Genomic DNA, 16,154 nt, shown 5'->3' on the forward strand with positions numbered 1-16,154 from the left:
GACACCTTCCTTACCACCGTGACACCTTCCTTACACCGTGACACCTTCCTTACACCGTAACACCTTCCTTACACCGTAACACCTTCCTTACCACCGTGACACCTTCCTTACCACCGTGACACCTTCCTTACCACCGTGACACCTTCCTTACCACCGTGACACCTTCCTTACCACCGTGACACCTTCCTTACCACCGTGACACCTTCCTTACCACCGTGACACCTTCCTTACCACCGTGACACCTTCCTTACCACCGTGACACCTTCCTTACCACCGTGACACCTTCCTTACACCGTGACACCTTCCTTACCACCGTAACACCTTCCTTACCACCGTAACACCTTCCTTACCACCGTAACACCTTCCTTACCACCGTAACACCTTCCTTACCACCGTAACACCTTCCTTACCACCGTAACACCTTCCTTACCACCGTAACACCTTCCTTACCACCGTAACACCTTCCTGACACCGTAACACCTTCCTGACACCGTAACACCTTCCTTACACCGTAACACCTTCCTTACACCCTAACACCTTCCTTACACCCTAACACCTTCCTTACACCGTAACACCTTCCTTACACCGTAACACCTTCCTTACACCGTAACACCTTCCTTACACCGTAACACCTTCCTGACACCGTAACACCTTCCTTACACCGTAACACCTTCCTTACACCGTAACACCTTCCTTACACCGTAACACCTTCCTTACACCGTAACACCTTCCTGACACCGTAACACCTTCCTTACACCGTAACACCTTCCTTACACCGTAACACCTTCCTTACACCGTAACACCTTCCTTACACCGTAACACCTTCCTTACACCGTAACACCTTCCTTACACCGTAACACCTTCCTTACACCGTAACACCTTCCTTACACCGTAACACCTTCCTTACACCGTAACACCTTCCTTACACCGTAACACCTTCCTTCCATTAAAGCCGTGAAACCCAACCTGGTGAAAATATACTCATCCAGCCCGAGTCACACCCACAACCACATGGGGGTGCTGGAGCCTATCCCAGCTGAATGGCTGAGAGGCGGGGCCCACCCTGGACTGGTGGCCAGCCAATCCCGGGGCACGTATAGACAAACAACCATTCCCACCCACATTCATACCCATGGACAATTTGGAGTGGCCAATGAAGCCAACATATTTCTGGAAAATGGAGGAAAAGCGGAGAACCGGAGAGCCATGAGAAAAGCCACGCATGCACGGGGCCAACATAGTTGAGGTATTTAGGCTAAATACGTATGGCGACATTAGAGTCAAAGTGAAAGCTAGACCAGAAATGTATATTTAAATGTGAAACCCCCCAAAGTCCTGCTGACGACGAAAGAAAGCAAAAAGGTAAAAAGCAACTGATGAAAGACGGGTTTAACCTTTCCTTTGGGATGTCCCATGTCTAGACCTGGGCCATGAATGGCCGCTACGACAGAGATGTTCAGAAAATGACGTGCATTCTTAGCATATCTTTGGCGGGTACATGTGTGAGGAGGACGTGTGTTCATGACTCACACCAGGATGGTGGATGAAGGGCAACCTTCCCACCAAGTCTGCTTTTCCTGGGACCCCCACAGCGAGGAGGGGAGAATGGTTGTTGTGGTGACTCACCAGCAGCCTCTGCGCTCTCACCGTTCATAGTCTGCAGATGTTGGTCCCGTGGCATGTCAGTGAGCATGAGCGGTACGGCCTCCAGCGTGTTCCTACGTCACATAAGAAAGCATCCTCAGAGCTCAGGAATCGGTTAGCCTATTGCCCCTCGCCGTGTGTGAATAAATGATGACCGTTTCCTGGCTCAATATGGCATATTACTGGTCATCAATAACGCATATTGAAGCAAATTGTAACCGCGACCCGGATAAGCAGAGGAAAATGGATGGATGGAGGTCCCTGTGATCCTATTTAGGTTAGTCAATGACCCCCTTCCCCCGGGGACCTCAACAAACCAACACGAGGGGGAGCAGGGCCCAGTGTTGTGTTACGTAATACGTAAAGTTCTCCTGGGCTCAGCCTTACAAGTCTTAACTTCACGTGGGGAGATTTAGCCCTTTGAACGGGGGCGAAGTCCCTGAACATAGAATATACAACATAGAGTACTCACTCCTTGGAAACAAACACCAGTTGGGTTTTGATGTACTTCAAATAAGGGCTGTCATCTGAAAAGACAAGAAGAGTCCATTTAATGTCATGTGGACAGAGACCATGATCCCGGTTCCACTGCAGTTGGACCAAGACCATGATCCCGGTTCCAAAGACGTCAGTGGCCAGCAGTCTCTTACTTCCAGTCTTGTCGGTGTAGTATTTTCCAAAAGCGTCGTCTCTGGGCGTGTTGGGATATAAATAGAGTAAAGGGTTCTCTGGAACATTGTCATCCTCCAGGATGAGAAAATTCCTGATGATTTCATGGAAGGGAATCTGAGAGAGGTCGCTTTTGGTGAAAGGCTGGATTGTCTTGACTTTGGGATCACCTGCAGATGAAAGTCAGGATGTGTGGCAGCTTCCTCTTAATATTAAAGTCTTGAAAAAAAACACATTTATTCTTGACTATTTCAACTCCACGCTTGATTTTCGTGCTCCTAATCTTTGGACTAAAAAAAAAAAGGAACAGTTTTTTCAACCTTCTTGTCATTTTGTTGCGATTATGACTTTATTCCCATCATATGTGGACTTTATTGTGGTGACATTGGAACTTGGTACTTGGATATAATTGGAATAGTAGAAATATATTTCTGTACAACGTTACACGGGCTAAGGAAATGAAAAAGAGCAGTGGGCCTCAAACAGCCCCCAGGCTGCACTGGGGACAGCCCCGGTGAGATGCTCGGGTAGGCTCAGGTAAATAAATGAAAGCTCCTCACCAGTCATGGTTTCCACCCAGGAGAAGGTGATTCCACCAATCACGCTCTCACTGAAGCGTATTAAGAAGGTGCCCCTCGCTTTTTTCTTCAGGAGGGTCTTCTCTTTGCCCTTGCTTACAAAGCCCATAATGAGGCTGTGGGGGTGGGGTGGGGGGGGCAGATGATGTTCAAGCGTGGGGTATGACATGAATGGAGGGTGTCATCCATACTTACCCGTCCCGCCACAAGTCTTCCAGGTAGCTTTTCACCATCACCACGATGCCATCAAACCACACCCAGAAAGTGTCAGGACTCTTTTCCTATATCGGGACACGCGCCAATCAAGCTCATTCATCCAATGTAGCCAGGGATGACCGGAGGGCCAGCCTTAAAGGGCGGATGAGGTGGGCTGAAAGGACAATTCTTCAATTCTTACCTTGGAAAACTTGGCCCAAGCGACACTGCACATGTCATAATTCTGCTGCTGCTCTGGAAAAGAACAGAACAAAAAAGAAGTCTCATGTTTCATGGCGCACAAGCACACATAAAACACGTGCAAGATTTACCAAAAAGTTTTTGTGCGATCATTTCCAGCTGATCGTCATCCAGACCTCGCTGGGCGGCAGACAGAAACTGCCAACTCAGCATCCGGCCAAACTGCTGCCAAGTGGCCGCTGGAGGGTTGGCAAAGAACAGCACGTCCTGCCAAATACAGTGAAGAAAATAAGTATTTGAACACCCTGCTATTTTGCTATTTCTCCCACTTAGAAATCATGGAGGGGTCTGAAATTTTCATCGTAGGTGCATGTCCACTGTGAGAGAGATAAACTAAAAAGAAAAATCCAGAAATCACAATGCATGATTTTTTAACAATTTATTTGTGTGATACAGCTGCAAATAAGTATTTGAACACCTGTGTATCATCTAGAATTCTGACCCTGAAAGACCTGTTAGTCTGCCCATTAGAAGTCCACCTGCACTCCATGTATCATCCTGAATCAGATGCACCTGTTTGAGGTCGTTAGCTGCATAAAGACACCTGTCCACCCCATACAATCAGTAAGACTTTAACTTGTAACATGGCGAAGACCAAAGAGCTGTCCAAAGACACCAGAGACAAAATTGTACACCTCCACAAGGCTGGAAAGGGCTACGGAGCAATTACCAAGCAGCTTGGTGAAAAAAGGTCCACTGTTGGAGCTATCATTAGAAAATGGAAGAAGCTAAACATGACGGTCAATCTCAATCGGAGTGGAGCCCCATGCAAGATATCACCTCGTGGGGTCTCAATGATTCTAAGAAAGGTGAGGAATCAGCCCAGAACTACACGACAGGACTTGGTCAATGACCTGAATAGAGCTGGGACCACCGTTTCCAAGGTTACTGTAGGTAATACACTAAGACGTCATGATGTGAAATCATGCATGGCACGAAAGGTTCCCCTGCTTAAACCAGCACATGTCAAGGCCCGTCTTAAGTTTGCATATGACCATTTGGATGATACAGAGGAGTCATGGGAGAAAGTTTTATGGTCAGATGAGACCAAAATAGAACTTTTTGGTCATAATTCCAATAAGCGTGTTTGGAGGAAGAAGAATGAAGAGTACAATCCGAAGAACACCATCCCTACTGTGAAGCATGGGGGTGGTAGCATCATGCTTTGGGGGTGTTTTTCTGCACATGGGACAGGACGAGTGCACTGCATTAAAGAGAGGATGACTGGGGCCGTGTATTGTGAGATTTTGGGGAACAACCTCCTTCCCTCTGTCAGAGCATTGAAGATGGGTCGTGGCTGGGTCTTCCAACACGACAACGACCCGAAGCACACAGCCAGGAAAACCAAGGAGTGGCTCCGTAAGAAGCATATCAAGGTTCTAGCATGGCCCAGCCAGTCTCCAGACCTGAACCCAATCGAAAATCTTTGGAGGGAGCTCAAACTCCGTGTTTCTCAGCGACAGCCCAGAAACCTGACTGATCTAGAGAAGATCTGTGTGGAGGAGTGGGCCAAGATCCCTCCTGCAGTGTGTGCAAACCTGGTGAAAAACTACAGGAAACGTTTGACCTCTGTAATAGCAAACAAAGGCTACTGTACCAAATATTAACATTCATTTTCTCAGGTGTTCAAATACTTATTTGCAGCTGTATCACACAAATAAATTGTTAAAAAATCATGCATTGTGATTTCTGGATTTTTCTTTTTAGTTTATCTCTCTCACAGTGGACATGCACCTACGATGAAAATTTCAGACCCCTCCATGATTTCTAAGTGGGAGAAATAGCAAAATAGCAGGGTGTTCAAATACTTATTTTCTTCACTGTATATATGCTGTAAATGTACGTGTGTATACTGTATACACGCTCAAACCGGGGCGCTCCCATCCATCGGCCAACATCAGTGACAAAGCAAGGTATCCGTATCGGCCGACAAGCACGTCCGCTGTGTGGGACAGCGTCTGTGCATTTGGAAGTCAGCCCTGAAAGAAGTCTTGGATGGCTCTGCACACTGTGTTCTACGGAGGTTTTCATTGAGCAGAGTTCTACTGGCGTCACAGGAAGCCAGACTTCCTGATATGGGCATGCCTAGTGGAGTAATGGCTAGCAGGAAATGTTTTATTTCTGGTGTGAGGCAAAGCTAATAGTGTTTAGCGTAGGCGAGCATCAGGCAGAAGTGGTCGGAGTCGCTGATTCCCGGCCAGCGAGAGAAAAATATGCTCATCTGTCAACGGCACATGGAAAATGGGGCCAGCCTTCCATCAGTTTGGGTATGCCCATATCATAAGAAGAAAGTCTTGATGTGTGTGGCAACTCACTTTGGTGTCCAGGCTGAGAGTGTTGAACCACAGCACGGACGCTCGGGCGCTCTGCTGCTGACTGGAGTTGGAGATGATGACCACTGGGAGGGACCTGGCCTGCCGGGACAGCAGGGAGTCCACTTATCATTCCGCTCAAATCCACGTAATGCCAAAGAGCGCCACAGCAGCGCCTTCTTGGAAGACGGTATTCTCACCCTCCGATACGCTTTTGGCCAACTACTTCATCCGTCTTTGTGGAAATGCCTTCTCAGAATCACGACACCACCCCGCAGGCGTTTGATGCCCGCAACCTAATTCATATTTCAACGCTATGCTGCTAAAATCACAGCTTTAAGGAATGGGCCTTTTTAAAATGGTCTTCCTGTTAATATTTTCTTAACCTTACCAACTATTTCACCTTGGAAAGGTAGGAATGTTTGGACAACCTCATTTCATTTTTATTTTCTGTACTTGTCATATGACAACTTTTTTAAATAACTCCATTTTAATCAAATCATGCCAATAGTTTTTCTTTCATTTCTAAAATGACATTTTTTTCCTCAGAATAGATTTTCCTACTATTTCATTTTTCTTTCCGTTTTTTCTCAGAATGATGACTTCACGCTGATACTATTTTACTGTACTTTTTTTTTTCTCCAAAAAGGACGATTTTATTTGATGTTGTTTCTCACAACAACTTAAAAACCCAATGACTTTCTCCAAGACCTCAACTCCATGCGGTGATATTAGGCGATATTATTTATCCTCATCATAGCAAAAGATTCTTGATAAATTGTGACTTTTATTATTTTCCTTCCTCTTAATATTTTTACTTTATTCTCATAAAATGATGCCCCTTTCCTAGCATTTCTTGTCATAATTATAACTCACATAATATTTGGACTTCTCGTAAGATGAGACCTTTTTCCTAAGCTGTCTGTCTAAAAATGACGAATGTTTTTTCTTTTGTTTCTCATAATATGACATAACATATGACGCAACTTTTCTCTGGTAATTGTGACGTTACTGCCCTAATATTTGACGCTCCAATGTTCCCCCAGCTAACCAACAGTATGAATGAATGAAGGCCATTCTTTTGATGTCTTCTTAACATGATGACTTTACTTTGCTAACATCTGAGGTGGAAAAGAAAAGGAGACAGTAACAGATACCTGCAACTCCACCGCCACGCCTTTGAGCTCAAACAGACTGTCAAAGCAGATGATGTGTAATTCCTCCGTCACGCTGAGGGAAAGCTTTCAGCCAGAGAACACACGAATCACCCGAAGGTTAGTCAGTGATAATTGTAGATCCAAGCGGGCCAAGCCTGGACTCACATCGTTGGCTCCTTTGCCGCCGCCTCCTCCTGGCTTCTGCTCCTTCAAAGTCTGCAGGGGCAATGCTAATCGTTACATAGAGTCCTACTCAAACACCAAGGGGACAAATAATCCTATCCAGATCAGATAACAAGCAACGGTCCTCCCTCACCAGGTGCCTGAAGTCGGCCCCCATGCCGCCGCTCTGACTCTCCGCCATGCTCAAGGCTTTGGTCACGGTGCCCAGCAGGTTGAAATGACGGTATCTGCCGAGGCGAAAACCATTCTACAGTAAGAACCAACCCTAGCCAATCAGCAAAGACGAATCATGTACCTTACCCTTTGATCTGAGGCGCCTCGCTGGTTGGAGAGGGGCATGAAAAGGTTTACTGGAGCTTTTCAAGACACACGTGAAGCTAAGAGTCTTACCGGTCCATGGATGTGATGACTTTCATGGAATGGTTCAGCTCAGGGAACTTGACCAGGATTCTGGAGGCACAAGATGAATCATCTGTATCTTATGTAACTCGGCTTGTTTACGTTTATCATGTCATTGTCATGTCATGTGGTTTATCATCATCTACATCTGGGGAACATCAGCTTAGTATATATCTATATCGAGAGAGAGAGAGCGAGAATAAGGTCTTCCTTGGGCTGGTTCCACGGAACACCCGAAGCCTGATCAAATCTGCTTCAAATGTCTGAGGGATGCCCACCAACATTGGTTACCAGCCGTATACAAGCTGCACACAGACTACTCTCAAGCAGACCCAAGGTGACTTGCCATAGTCTTCTCCCTGGGGAAGACGTCTTGAAACGTCTGCTGACTTTTGGGGGAGAGTGTCCAAATATTGGAAACAAGATGGGCTTTACACACCTGGTCTTAACGGAGAACTGCATACCCGTGCGCAGAACCAGGGGACTCCTCCCCTGAGGCATGGATGGCTGGACTTCAACCACTAAGGAACTTCATGAAATCACGACCAAGAAAAAGACATGTAAGCATTTCCACAGGACATCAGCACCCGCCCAATTTGATTCTTCACACCTCTTGAGCAGATCTGTCAGGATTCTTTCAGTCTCCTTCAGCAGAATAGGTTTCTGGGCCTTGACGGGATCATGTTCGTAGGTCACCTTCCCAACCAACTCCTCCAGCTTGCACAGGAACTCGCGTACCTGGAAGAGACATTCTGCCACGCACGTGAACCTGCCAGGGGGGAAGACAATGTCCACACCGGCGTGAGACCGCAGAAGAAAAGAAAAAAGATGAGTAACAGCCACATTCCTATCCTTTATACTCGGCAGTCTCATTCTACACGCCATCAGGACCACGTCTGTACACGTACTGTACATGTACACACACTACCGTGGCGGTCTTCTGCCAACTATGAAGGTACCATTTCTCCAGCTGGTCCAGGCAAACGCTGTCTGGAGCTCCGATGCAGGCTTTCTGCTGCCTCCTCTGCCATTGCGCCAACTCCTTCTTCACCAAGGTGCTGAGGGCCTTTGCCTTGGTCAAGAGCTTTTTCAGGCCTATCAGCGTGTCCTGGAGGCAAAGCCAACAAATAAACGATAAGAAACGACACAACGTCTGGGCTAGCCTGGATACAGTGGAACCTCCAAAAGTCAAACGCAATCCGTTCTGTGATGCCGGTTGACCTCAGAGTCCTTCTCATTGTCATCTTGTCCAGACTCAAACTGTGTCAGTAGTAGAGCACAGGACACTATTTCGTAGTAGTACCGCTAGTCTACTGCCATTAGGATGTTGAACCTGTCAGGCCTGCCTCTCGTTGGGCCTCAATCACTGTATGCTTACCGTACATGATTAATCACATTTTTTGTCCGTAGTCAACTCAGAATTAATCATATTTAATCGCATGTCAATTTTATGTTATGTTTTATTTGATGACTTTGAGTGCTAATGTGCATCAATGTGGTAGTTCCATGCTAAATGGCTAACGCTAGCAAAACACTGGATTGACAGCCCGTCAATAGCAGCTGGAAGTCCAATTTAGCCGGCAGTTCAATGCCAAAATCATCAGATATGTAAAAATGTGAAAAGCACTGGTTAGTTGGGCCCCTCTTATGCCAAGGTAGCATACAGGTAGCACTGGATATGACAATAAAAACAATACCTGCACTGCTCCAGTCATATGATATATGATAGATACAGTAGATCCAAATATCCATCAATATTTGTTCCAGCTTGTGGCTACAGAGTTACCGTGCTTCAACCAAACTATGGTGGGGGCCGAGGGTCAAACAGGAGGGGCACATGTTAAACGTGTGTCAAAAAGATGACCACCGTTAAAGGGAACGCGTCATTAACACGTTAACTTTGCCAGCCCCAGTTAACATGCATTTCGTTTACGGTGAACGTACGGCGTATTCCCATAGCTCCACTTTGTCAGCGTTCCAGAGTGAAGGCTGTGGGATGGAAGTGTTTGAGGTGAATTGTGGCAATGTTCCACTTTGGAGTTCTGCTGTGTTTATATGCACCATCTCTGCTGACCTGTCTGCATTCGTTGACTTTGTTGATGAGCATTTGAAATTTCTCCGTCTCTGCCTCGCTTGCCACGGCTGCTCCCCCGCGGCGAGAAGACACAGAACATGAGCAGACCATCCTCAAACAGGAGTGCTTCATTTTCATGGGGCTTACCTTCCATGCAGTACGTCTGGTATTTAAAGTCAAACTCATCCTGCTGCTCCTCCAGACACGCCACCGTATGCTCCATACACTGCCGTGCCAGCAGGGAGGAAACAAGACGGACATATTTCACATCAGATGCTCCCAGGACAATAAAGCAACGCTTCTTCACCTGCACTTCATTCTTCAGGCTGGCCGTTCTACGGTCAAGGTCTTGCTGGGTGCTGCTCACTAAGCCTCCTTGTTCTACTTGCAAAGCCTGGACCTGATGAAAGCCAAAGGAGGAGGATGCTCCAGTGAGAGAATGAGAAGAGGATTCATTCACATTTCATCACAGCAGGTACCAAGACACCACCTGTACTTCACAGGCGTGTCACCAGGCACACCTGAGCAAGGAGACCATGCACCCGACTGGCTCCACCACAACACCAGAGCACACTGACTGTTCATTTTAGGAAACGTACAATGAAAAAATATGACTGATGATGATTTAACCCAGTCACAAAGGATGCAGGTTGAAATGTTGACAGTCAAAGATACTAGTGTCAACGTTAGAAAACAACACAACAACAAGATACTAGTGTCAACGTTATAAAACAACACAACAACAAGATACTAGTGTCAACGTTAGAAAACAACACAACAACATACAACAAGATACTAGTGTCAACGTTAGAAAACAACACAACGACATACAACAAGATACTAGTGTCAACGTTATAAAACAACACAACGACATACAACAAGATACTAGTGTCAACGTTAGAAAACAACATACAACAAGATACTAGTGTCAACGTTAGAAAACAACACAACAACAAGATACTAGTGTCAACGTTAGAAAACAACACAACAACAAGATACTAGTGTCAACGTTAGAAAACAACACAACAACATACAACAAGATACTAGTGTCAACGTTAGAAAACAACACAACGACATACAACAAGATACTAGTGTCAACGTTAGAAAACAACACAACGACATACAACAAGATACTAGTGTCAACGTTATAAAACAACACAACGACATACAACAAGATACTAGTGTCAACATTTTTAATAATGTGCCACACTTTAGACACTGTGTGTGTTTGGTCAGGAAGACGAGTGCGTCCAATCTTTCAGACATGCATTGCATAGCGTTATGAAGGTGGAGCTCACCACCGTGAAGATGGGATATCGGCTTCTGCCATGAGATCAGGCCAATCCAGTGTATTTAGAAGGTGGTAAACAGGTTGTTTATGTGTAATATTTTCTCTCATGATGCCTACTATATTGGGTAATAGGAGTGTAAAGGTGACTATAGGGGTGTTATTTCATGTCTAGAGGGCTCTAAGAATGTTAAAAGTGTATTGAGACGGTCGTAAACAGGTTTTTTGTGAGTAATATGTTTGATTTTCTCCTTTGATGTCGACTATATTGGGTAATAGCAGTATAAAGGTAATGATAAGGGTGTTATTTCATGTCTAGAGGGCTCTAATAATGTTAAAAAGTGTATTGAGAAGGTAATAAACAGGTATTTTTTATGTGTAATATGTTTGATTTTCTCCTATGATGTCTACTATATTAGGTAATAGGAGTGTAAGGGGACTATAGGGGTGTTATTTAACGACTAGAGGGCTCTAATAATGTTAAAAACTATTGCAAAGGTGGTTAACATTTTTTTTATGTGCAATATGTTTGATTTTCTCCTACGATGTCTACTATATTAGGTAATAGGAGTGTAAGGGGACTATAGGGGTGTTATTTAATGACTAGAGGGCTCTAATAATGTTAAAAAGTGTATTGCGAAGGCGGTAAACAGTTTTTTTTATGTGCAATATGTTTGATTTTCTCCTACGATGTCTACTATATTAGGTAATAGGAGTGTAGAGGGGACTATAGGGGTGTTATTTAACGACTAGAGGGCTCTAATAATGTTAAAAGGTGTATTGAGAAGGTGGTAAACATTTTTTTTTATGTGCAATATGTTTGATTTTCTCCTACGATGTCTACTATATTAGGTAATAGGAGTGTAGAGGGGACTATTGGGGTGTTATTTCATGTGTAGTGTGTTAAAAAGTGTATTTAGAAGATCCTAAACAGGTTTTCCATGGTATATATATATATATATATACCAAAATAGTATATAAATAAGGAATCCCACTCCCACAGGAAATGAATTGATCACAGACGTTTGTAAAACCAATTAACCACCATAAACATAAACTGTACATATATTTTGACCGGTACGTCACACCAATGGTAGGACCAGCCAGACTATGAAAATATGGGTGAAAGGAACACAGACATAAACTTGGCTCCAACCTGCTCAGCCAGAACTACAGTCTGCAAGATCTCCTCCTCTTTTTGCAGAAACCAACAGACATTCCTTGCCAAGATACATGGGTTCTTCTGGTACCTCTGCGAGAAAGCACACAGACAATACAAAGAGCTGGAAAGAGAGCAGGCCAAGGAGGGACGCATCCGGCCTCGTGAGATGATGACGCTGTGCACAAAGCCTGCTAGCATCAGCACCAGACTTCACATTACAAACCTGAAAGTTCTGCTTATAGCGGCGAATGTTGTGCTGCATTAAGAAGGACTCTTCTTGTAAAAAGCGACTGTACTGGATGTCTAGGTTCTCCAGCAGCCCCTGGAACAACACATTGGCCAGGTCATGGTCGCCTGCTGCTCGCTGCCTAAACAGGAAACAAAGTACACTTGCTACAAGCGTTGTGTCACAACTCAGACATGAAGATCATAGCACTTACTCAGCATCTTAGCAGGGTGCTGTGATGGCAGGGAAAACAGAGGAGTGTGGCCAACATGCTCACCACCATGTAATATTACAGAAGATACAAATATCGTGATTCAGCTGCCTGGCTGACTTCTTATCTTTTTACGTGTTTGACGTCCTTCGATGATTCCAGTCATCAACAAACGTAAATATCAGTCTGTGACAACACAACTCAACAAAAAGACCCCACAACAACACCCAAAGCAGTGCAGGCCTCGCTGGCCTCAGTTAAGGTCAGTGTTCATGAGTCCACCATAAGAAAGACCCTGGGGGGCAAAAACGACCTGAATTCCAAGACTAAAAGTACTGCTGAACAAAAAGAACATTAAGGCTGGTCTCCACTTGGCCACAAAACATCTTGATGATCCCCAAGACCTTTGGGAAAATACTCCAAAGTTGGAAGGCGTGTGTCCCATTCCATCTGGCATTTGAGGAAAATTAGTCAAATATGGCGGTGGTAGTGTGATGGCCCGCTGCTTCAGGACCTGGAAGACTTGCTGTGATCAATGGAAGCATGATGGTGCTGAAGGAGAATGTGGGGCCATCGGTTGGTGACCTCAAGCTGAAAGCAACTTGGGCTGTGCAGCAGGACCATGATCCAAGACACAGCAGCAAGTCCACCAAAGCAAATGAGGACTTTGTCCTGAGCTGGATCCTATGGAGATGCGGTGACAGATAGATTACTTTTTGGGATTCCCTCGGGGAAATTGGCATGACCTTCAAAAGGCCTTCATGCTGGAAAAGCCTCCAAAGTGGCTGAATGACAACAATTCCTCCATAGCTGGAAGACACTCATTGCAAGTTATCCCAAAGGCTTGATTGCACTTGTTGCTGCTAAGGGTGGCCCACGTATTTATTAGCTTTAGGCTAATCTCTTTTTCCCCACAGGGATGTGGAGCTTTGATTTTTTACTCCCCTCATCATAAAAAGTTTCATTTCAAAAGAGCATTGAGTGTTGACTTGTGTTGTCATGGACTAATATTTACATTTGACGTTAGACATGACCAATGTTAACTTAAGCTAAGAGTTGTGGTTAGACATGACCAATGTTAACTTATTATAAACACATTATAATGGGACTGTCTGCCAACGGAGCTGGTTGTTCCAACTCTGCTTCATGACGCATCTCATACATGAGAGTCTGCCTGTTAATAAGAAGATGTTGCAAGAGGGATCGGTGACGCCATCTTAGCAATTCTGTTGCTGGATTGTATTCTGGATGGTAATTCAGACCCCTCTGGATTGTGTTTATCAAAGAAAGAGGCAACTCTTGACATTTGTGGTCTTAGTGGACACTTTAGACTTTGTTGCTGGGTTTTGTTCCCACAGTGTCTTCCATCACGAAGATGCTTTGACAAGACGCGATGTTGTGGAAGTAAAAAACGACATACACTATGCCTCCTAATTCAGGGGTGCTCATTAAGTCGATCAAAAAAAAATTAAAAAAAATTAAAAAAATATCATCCTAGCATCAATGCCGTCACTTGATTGATATACAAGGCAGCCATTCATATGACAACTGAACGTTGCCCTTCGGGTGACCAATCAAATCAAACAACGTCTCTAAGTGCAGCAGAACTTAAGATGTCAGCCTATCATCCATCCCCGTTACTTGATTGACATACAGGACAACCAATCAGATGACAACTGAATTTTGAGCTTTAGGTCACCGCTCATGCGTAAACAACGATGCAAAGTGCTAAGCTAGTCGGCGAATTGCGTCAGATTTTAAGCCCTCGCTAAAGTTTATGGTCACTAAAATGAGTGAAGTAGCTGGACCAAGTAAAAAGGCAAAAACATATCACTTCCATACGGAATGGGAGGTGGAGTTTTTTTTTCACAATGTCTTTTTCGAAGTGCGTTTGCCTGGCTAACCTGGCTAACCTGGCTAGCCTGGCTAACCTGGCTAACCTGGCTATCAGCAGCTACTGTCTGGACTATGCATCCCTGGCTGATTCAATTCAGTGCAAGTCATCAAAGTAAACTCAGGTAATTACAAAAAATGTTCATAGTTAATTATGTGTGTTTTGCAATATTGGCTCATTTGGTTATGTAAGGTACATCAACATACATTGTACGTACAAATAATCCTCAATACATTTGAAAATAAACAGATGTTTTGCATTTTTGTAGTGGGTAGATCATTTTGACTCGGTCATTTTAAAAGTGTCTCGCATGCTGAAAAAGTGTGAGCACCCCTGTCCTAATTGTTACTTCGTGTGTAAAGCCGATGTCGTGAATGGACTCACCACGGCTGTGATTCTATCCAGGAGGACAGATAGTGTCGGACATCCATGGGGAGAGCTTCCTTGTCGTACAGGTCGTGTAACTGCTGAGTGAAGGCAGCCGGCATCTTCGTCAGCTTCTCCCACTGAGACATCCTGCAGTCAAACGTCCCACAAAACAAAAATGTGCTTTAACGCCACAATACTACGAAAGAAGAGCAAAAGCTACATTATCTTACTCAGTTCGTAAATAGGTACAAAATAAGAGTCGGTAACGTTAAAAACACATGCTCATACCTTTCTTCAAAGGTTCGGTCGGTCGGTTGTCGAGACAAGGGGTATATTTAATACTTGACGCTAGCGGGAACTGTCCACTGACTTCCACCAGACTGCGACTTCCCTAAGTCTCGTTTACTTTGAAAGTGTGCCTCCCACAACGAAACAGAAACCCGGGGTAGCCATTTTGGTTCTGACGTGTGACACAAAACAGCAGACGGTTTCCCTCACGAGCTGATTGGTGAATTAGCTGTCAGGGCAGCGCCCACAATTGGTCGGGGGACCCGTCAATCAAGATGTGACGCAAGGGAAAGCGAAACTTAAACCACTGGTTGAATATTTCCAAGGAAATGAGTGGTGACAATGATGACGCAAATGTCGAGTGATTATCGCCACAACCCAATTAGACCACATTTTATTATTTATTTTATTATGATATTAAATGTTGCTCGCATTAATATTTTTTGTGTTCAGCTTACAAAACCTTATAGTACTGAGTAGGATGGCATGAATAAATAATGTTTCAACTTGAACTTTGAAGTTGAACAACAGCGCCACCCTGTGCCTGTATTTGTCACTACAACCCAAGACAACACAGCAGGGTGGGGTGCACGACATTCCAATCCCCCATGACGACGTCTCAAAAGCGACTAGCGACTTTCTCTGACGTCGTTAGGGAGTTTTGTAACATGGTGAAAGCACCTATTGGTCTGAATTTTCTGTTCACTGATTGCCTGGCGACCAGTCCAGGGTGTGCCCCGCCTCTCGCCGGGATAGGCCCCAGCACCCCCCGCGACCCACGTGAGGATAAGAAAATGAATGAATGAATGAATGAATGAGCAGCAGCGGCTGCCCCGCCATGATGTGGCGCTCTACGCAGCCTAGGTGCACACTAATTGCTATTACATATATTCACCAGAAGAGTGCGCTACTCACCAAACACATCTGTCATGTTGAGCCAGAAAACAAACACAGCATCATCTGTTATTCGCTGTTCAGTTGTAGCGGCCCTTTAAGGCTGGCCCTATAAGGCTGGCCCTATAAGGCTGGCCCTTTAAGGCTGGCCCTTTAAGGCTGGCCCTTTAAGGCTGGCCGTCTAAGGCTGGCCCTTTAAGGCTGGCCCTCTATGGCTGGCTGTCTAAGGCTGGCCCTTTAAGCTGGCCCTTTAAGGCTGGCCCTCTAACGCTGGCCATCTGAGGCTGGCCTTCTAAGGCTGGCCCTTTAAGCTGGCCCCTTAAGGCTGGCCCTTTAAGGCTGGCCCTTTA

At 45.1% G+C, this 16,154-nt stretch overlaps 1 protein-coding gene across 4 annotated transcripts in view; it reads right to left on the reverse strand.

Moving 5' to 3' along the window:
* The window catches only part of stat2 (signal transducer and activator of transcription 2), a 38,217-nt gene extending 23,140 nt beyond the window's left edge, over window positions 1-15,077 (reverse strand). For 2 of the 4 annotated variants that reach the window (XM_078796320.1, XM_058054302.2), the window contains exons 1-23: window positions 14,911-15,077; window positions 14,638-14,769; window positions 12,146-12,290; window positions 11,917-12,012; window positions 9,780-9,872; window positions 9,620-9,698; window positions 9,473-9,540; window positions 8,358-8,506; window positions 8,009-8,167; window positions 7,838-7,927; window positions 7,390-7,449; window positions 7,300-7,320; window positions 7,133-7,226; window positions 6,982-7,032; window positions 6,817-6,900; window positions 5,663-5,761; window positions 3,419-3,554; window positions 3,289-3,341; window positions 3,087-3,172; window positions 2,874-3,007; window positions 2,295-2,483; window positions 2,117-2,171; window positions 1,648-1,718 (exon numbers count right to left, since the gene is read on the reverse strand). In XM_078796320.1, coding sequence (XP_078652446.1) covers window positions 1,648-1,718; window positions 2,117-2,171; window positions 2,295-2,483; window positions 2,874-3,007; window positions 3,087-3,172; window positions 3,289-3,341; window positions 3,419-3,554; window positions 5,663-5,761; window positions 6,817-6,900; window positions 6,982-7,032; window positions 7,133-7,226; window positions 7,300-7,320; window positions 7,390-7,449; window positions 7,838-7,927; window positions 8,009-8,167; window positions 8,358-8,506; window positions 9,473-9,540; window positions 9,620-9,698; window positions 9,780-9,872; window positions 11,917-12,012; window positions 12,146-12,290; window positions 14,638-14,768 — 2,143 coding nt within the window. In that variant the 5' untranslated portion in view covers window position 14,769; window positions 14,911-15,077. Of the gene's footprint in view, window positions 1-1,626; window positions 1,719-2,116; window positions 2,172-2,294; window positions 2,484-2,873; window positions 3,008-3,086; window positions 3,173-3,288; window positions 3,342-3,418; window positions 3,555-5,662; window positions 5,762-6,816; window positions 6,901-6,981; window positions 7,033-7,132; window positions 7,227-7,299; window positions 7,321-7,389; window positions 7,450-7,837; window positions 7,928-8,008; window positions 8,168-8,357; window positions 8,507-9,472; window positions 9,541-9,619; window positions 9,699-9,779; window positions 9,873-11,916; window positions 12,013-12,145; window positions 12,291-14,637; window positions 14,770-14,910 lie in introns of all 4 variants that reach the window. The other 2 variants (XM_078796319.1, XM_058054301.2) reach the window with 1 other exon arrangement.
* Window positions 15,078-16,154: the final 1,077 nt, after the last annotated feature.

The sequence above is a fragment of the Doryrhamphus excisus genome, linkage group LG14 (genome assembly GCF_037039965.1).
Source record: "Doryrhamphus excisus strain RoL-2023G ecotype Guam linkage group LG14, RoL_Dexc_Guam_v1.1, whole genome shotgun sequence".
Lineage (NCBI taxonomy): Eukaryota > Metazoa > Chordata > Actinopteri > Syngnathiformes > Syngnathidae > Doryrhamphus > Doryrhamphus excisus.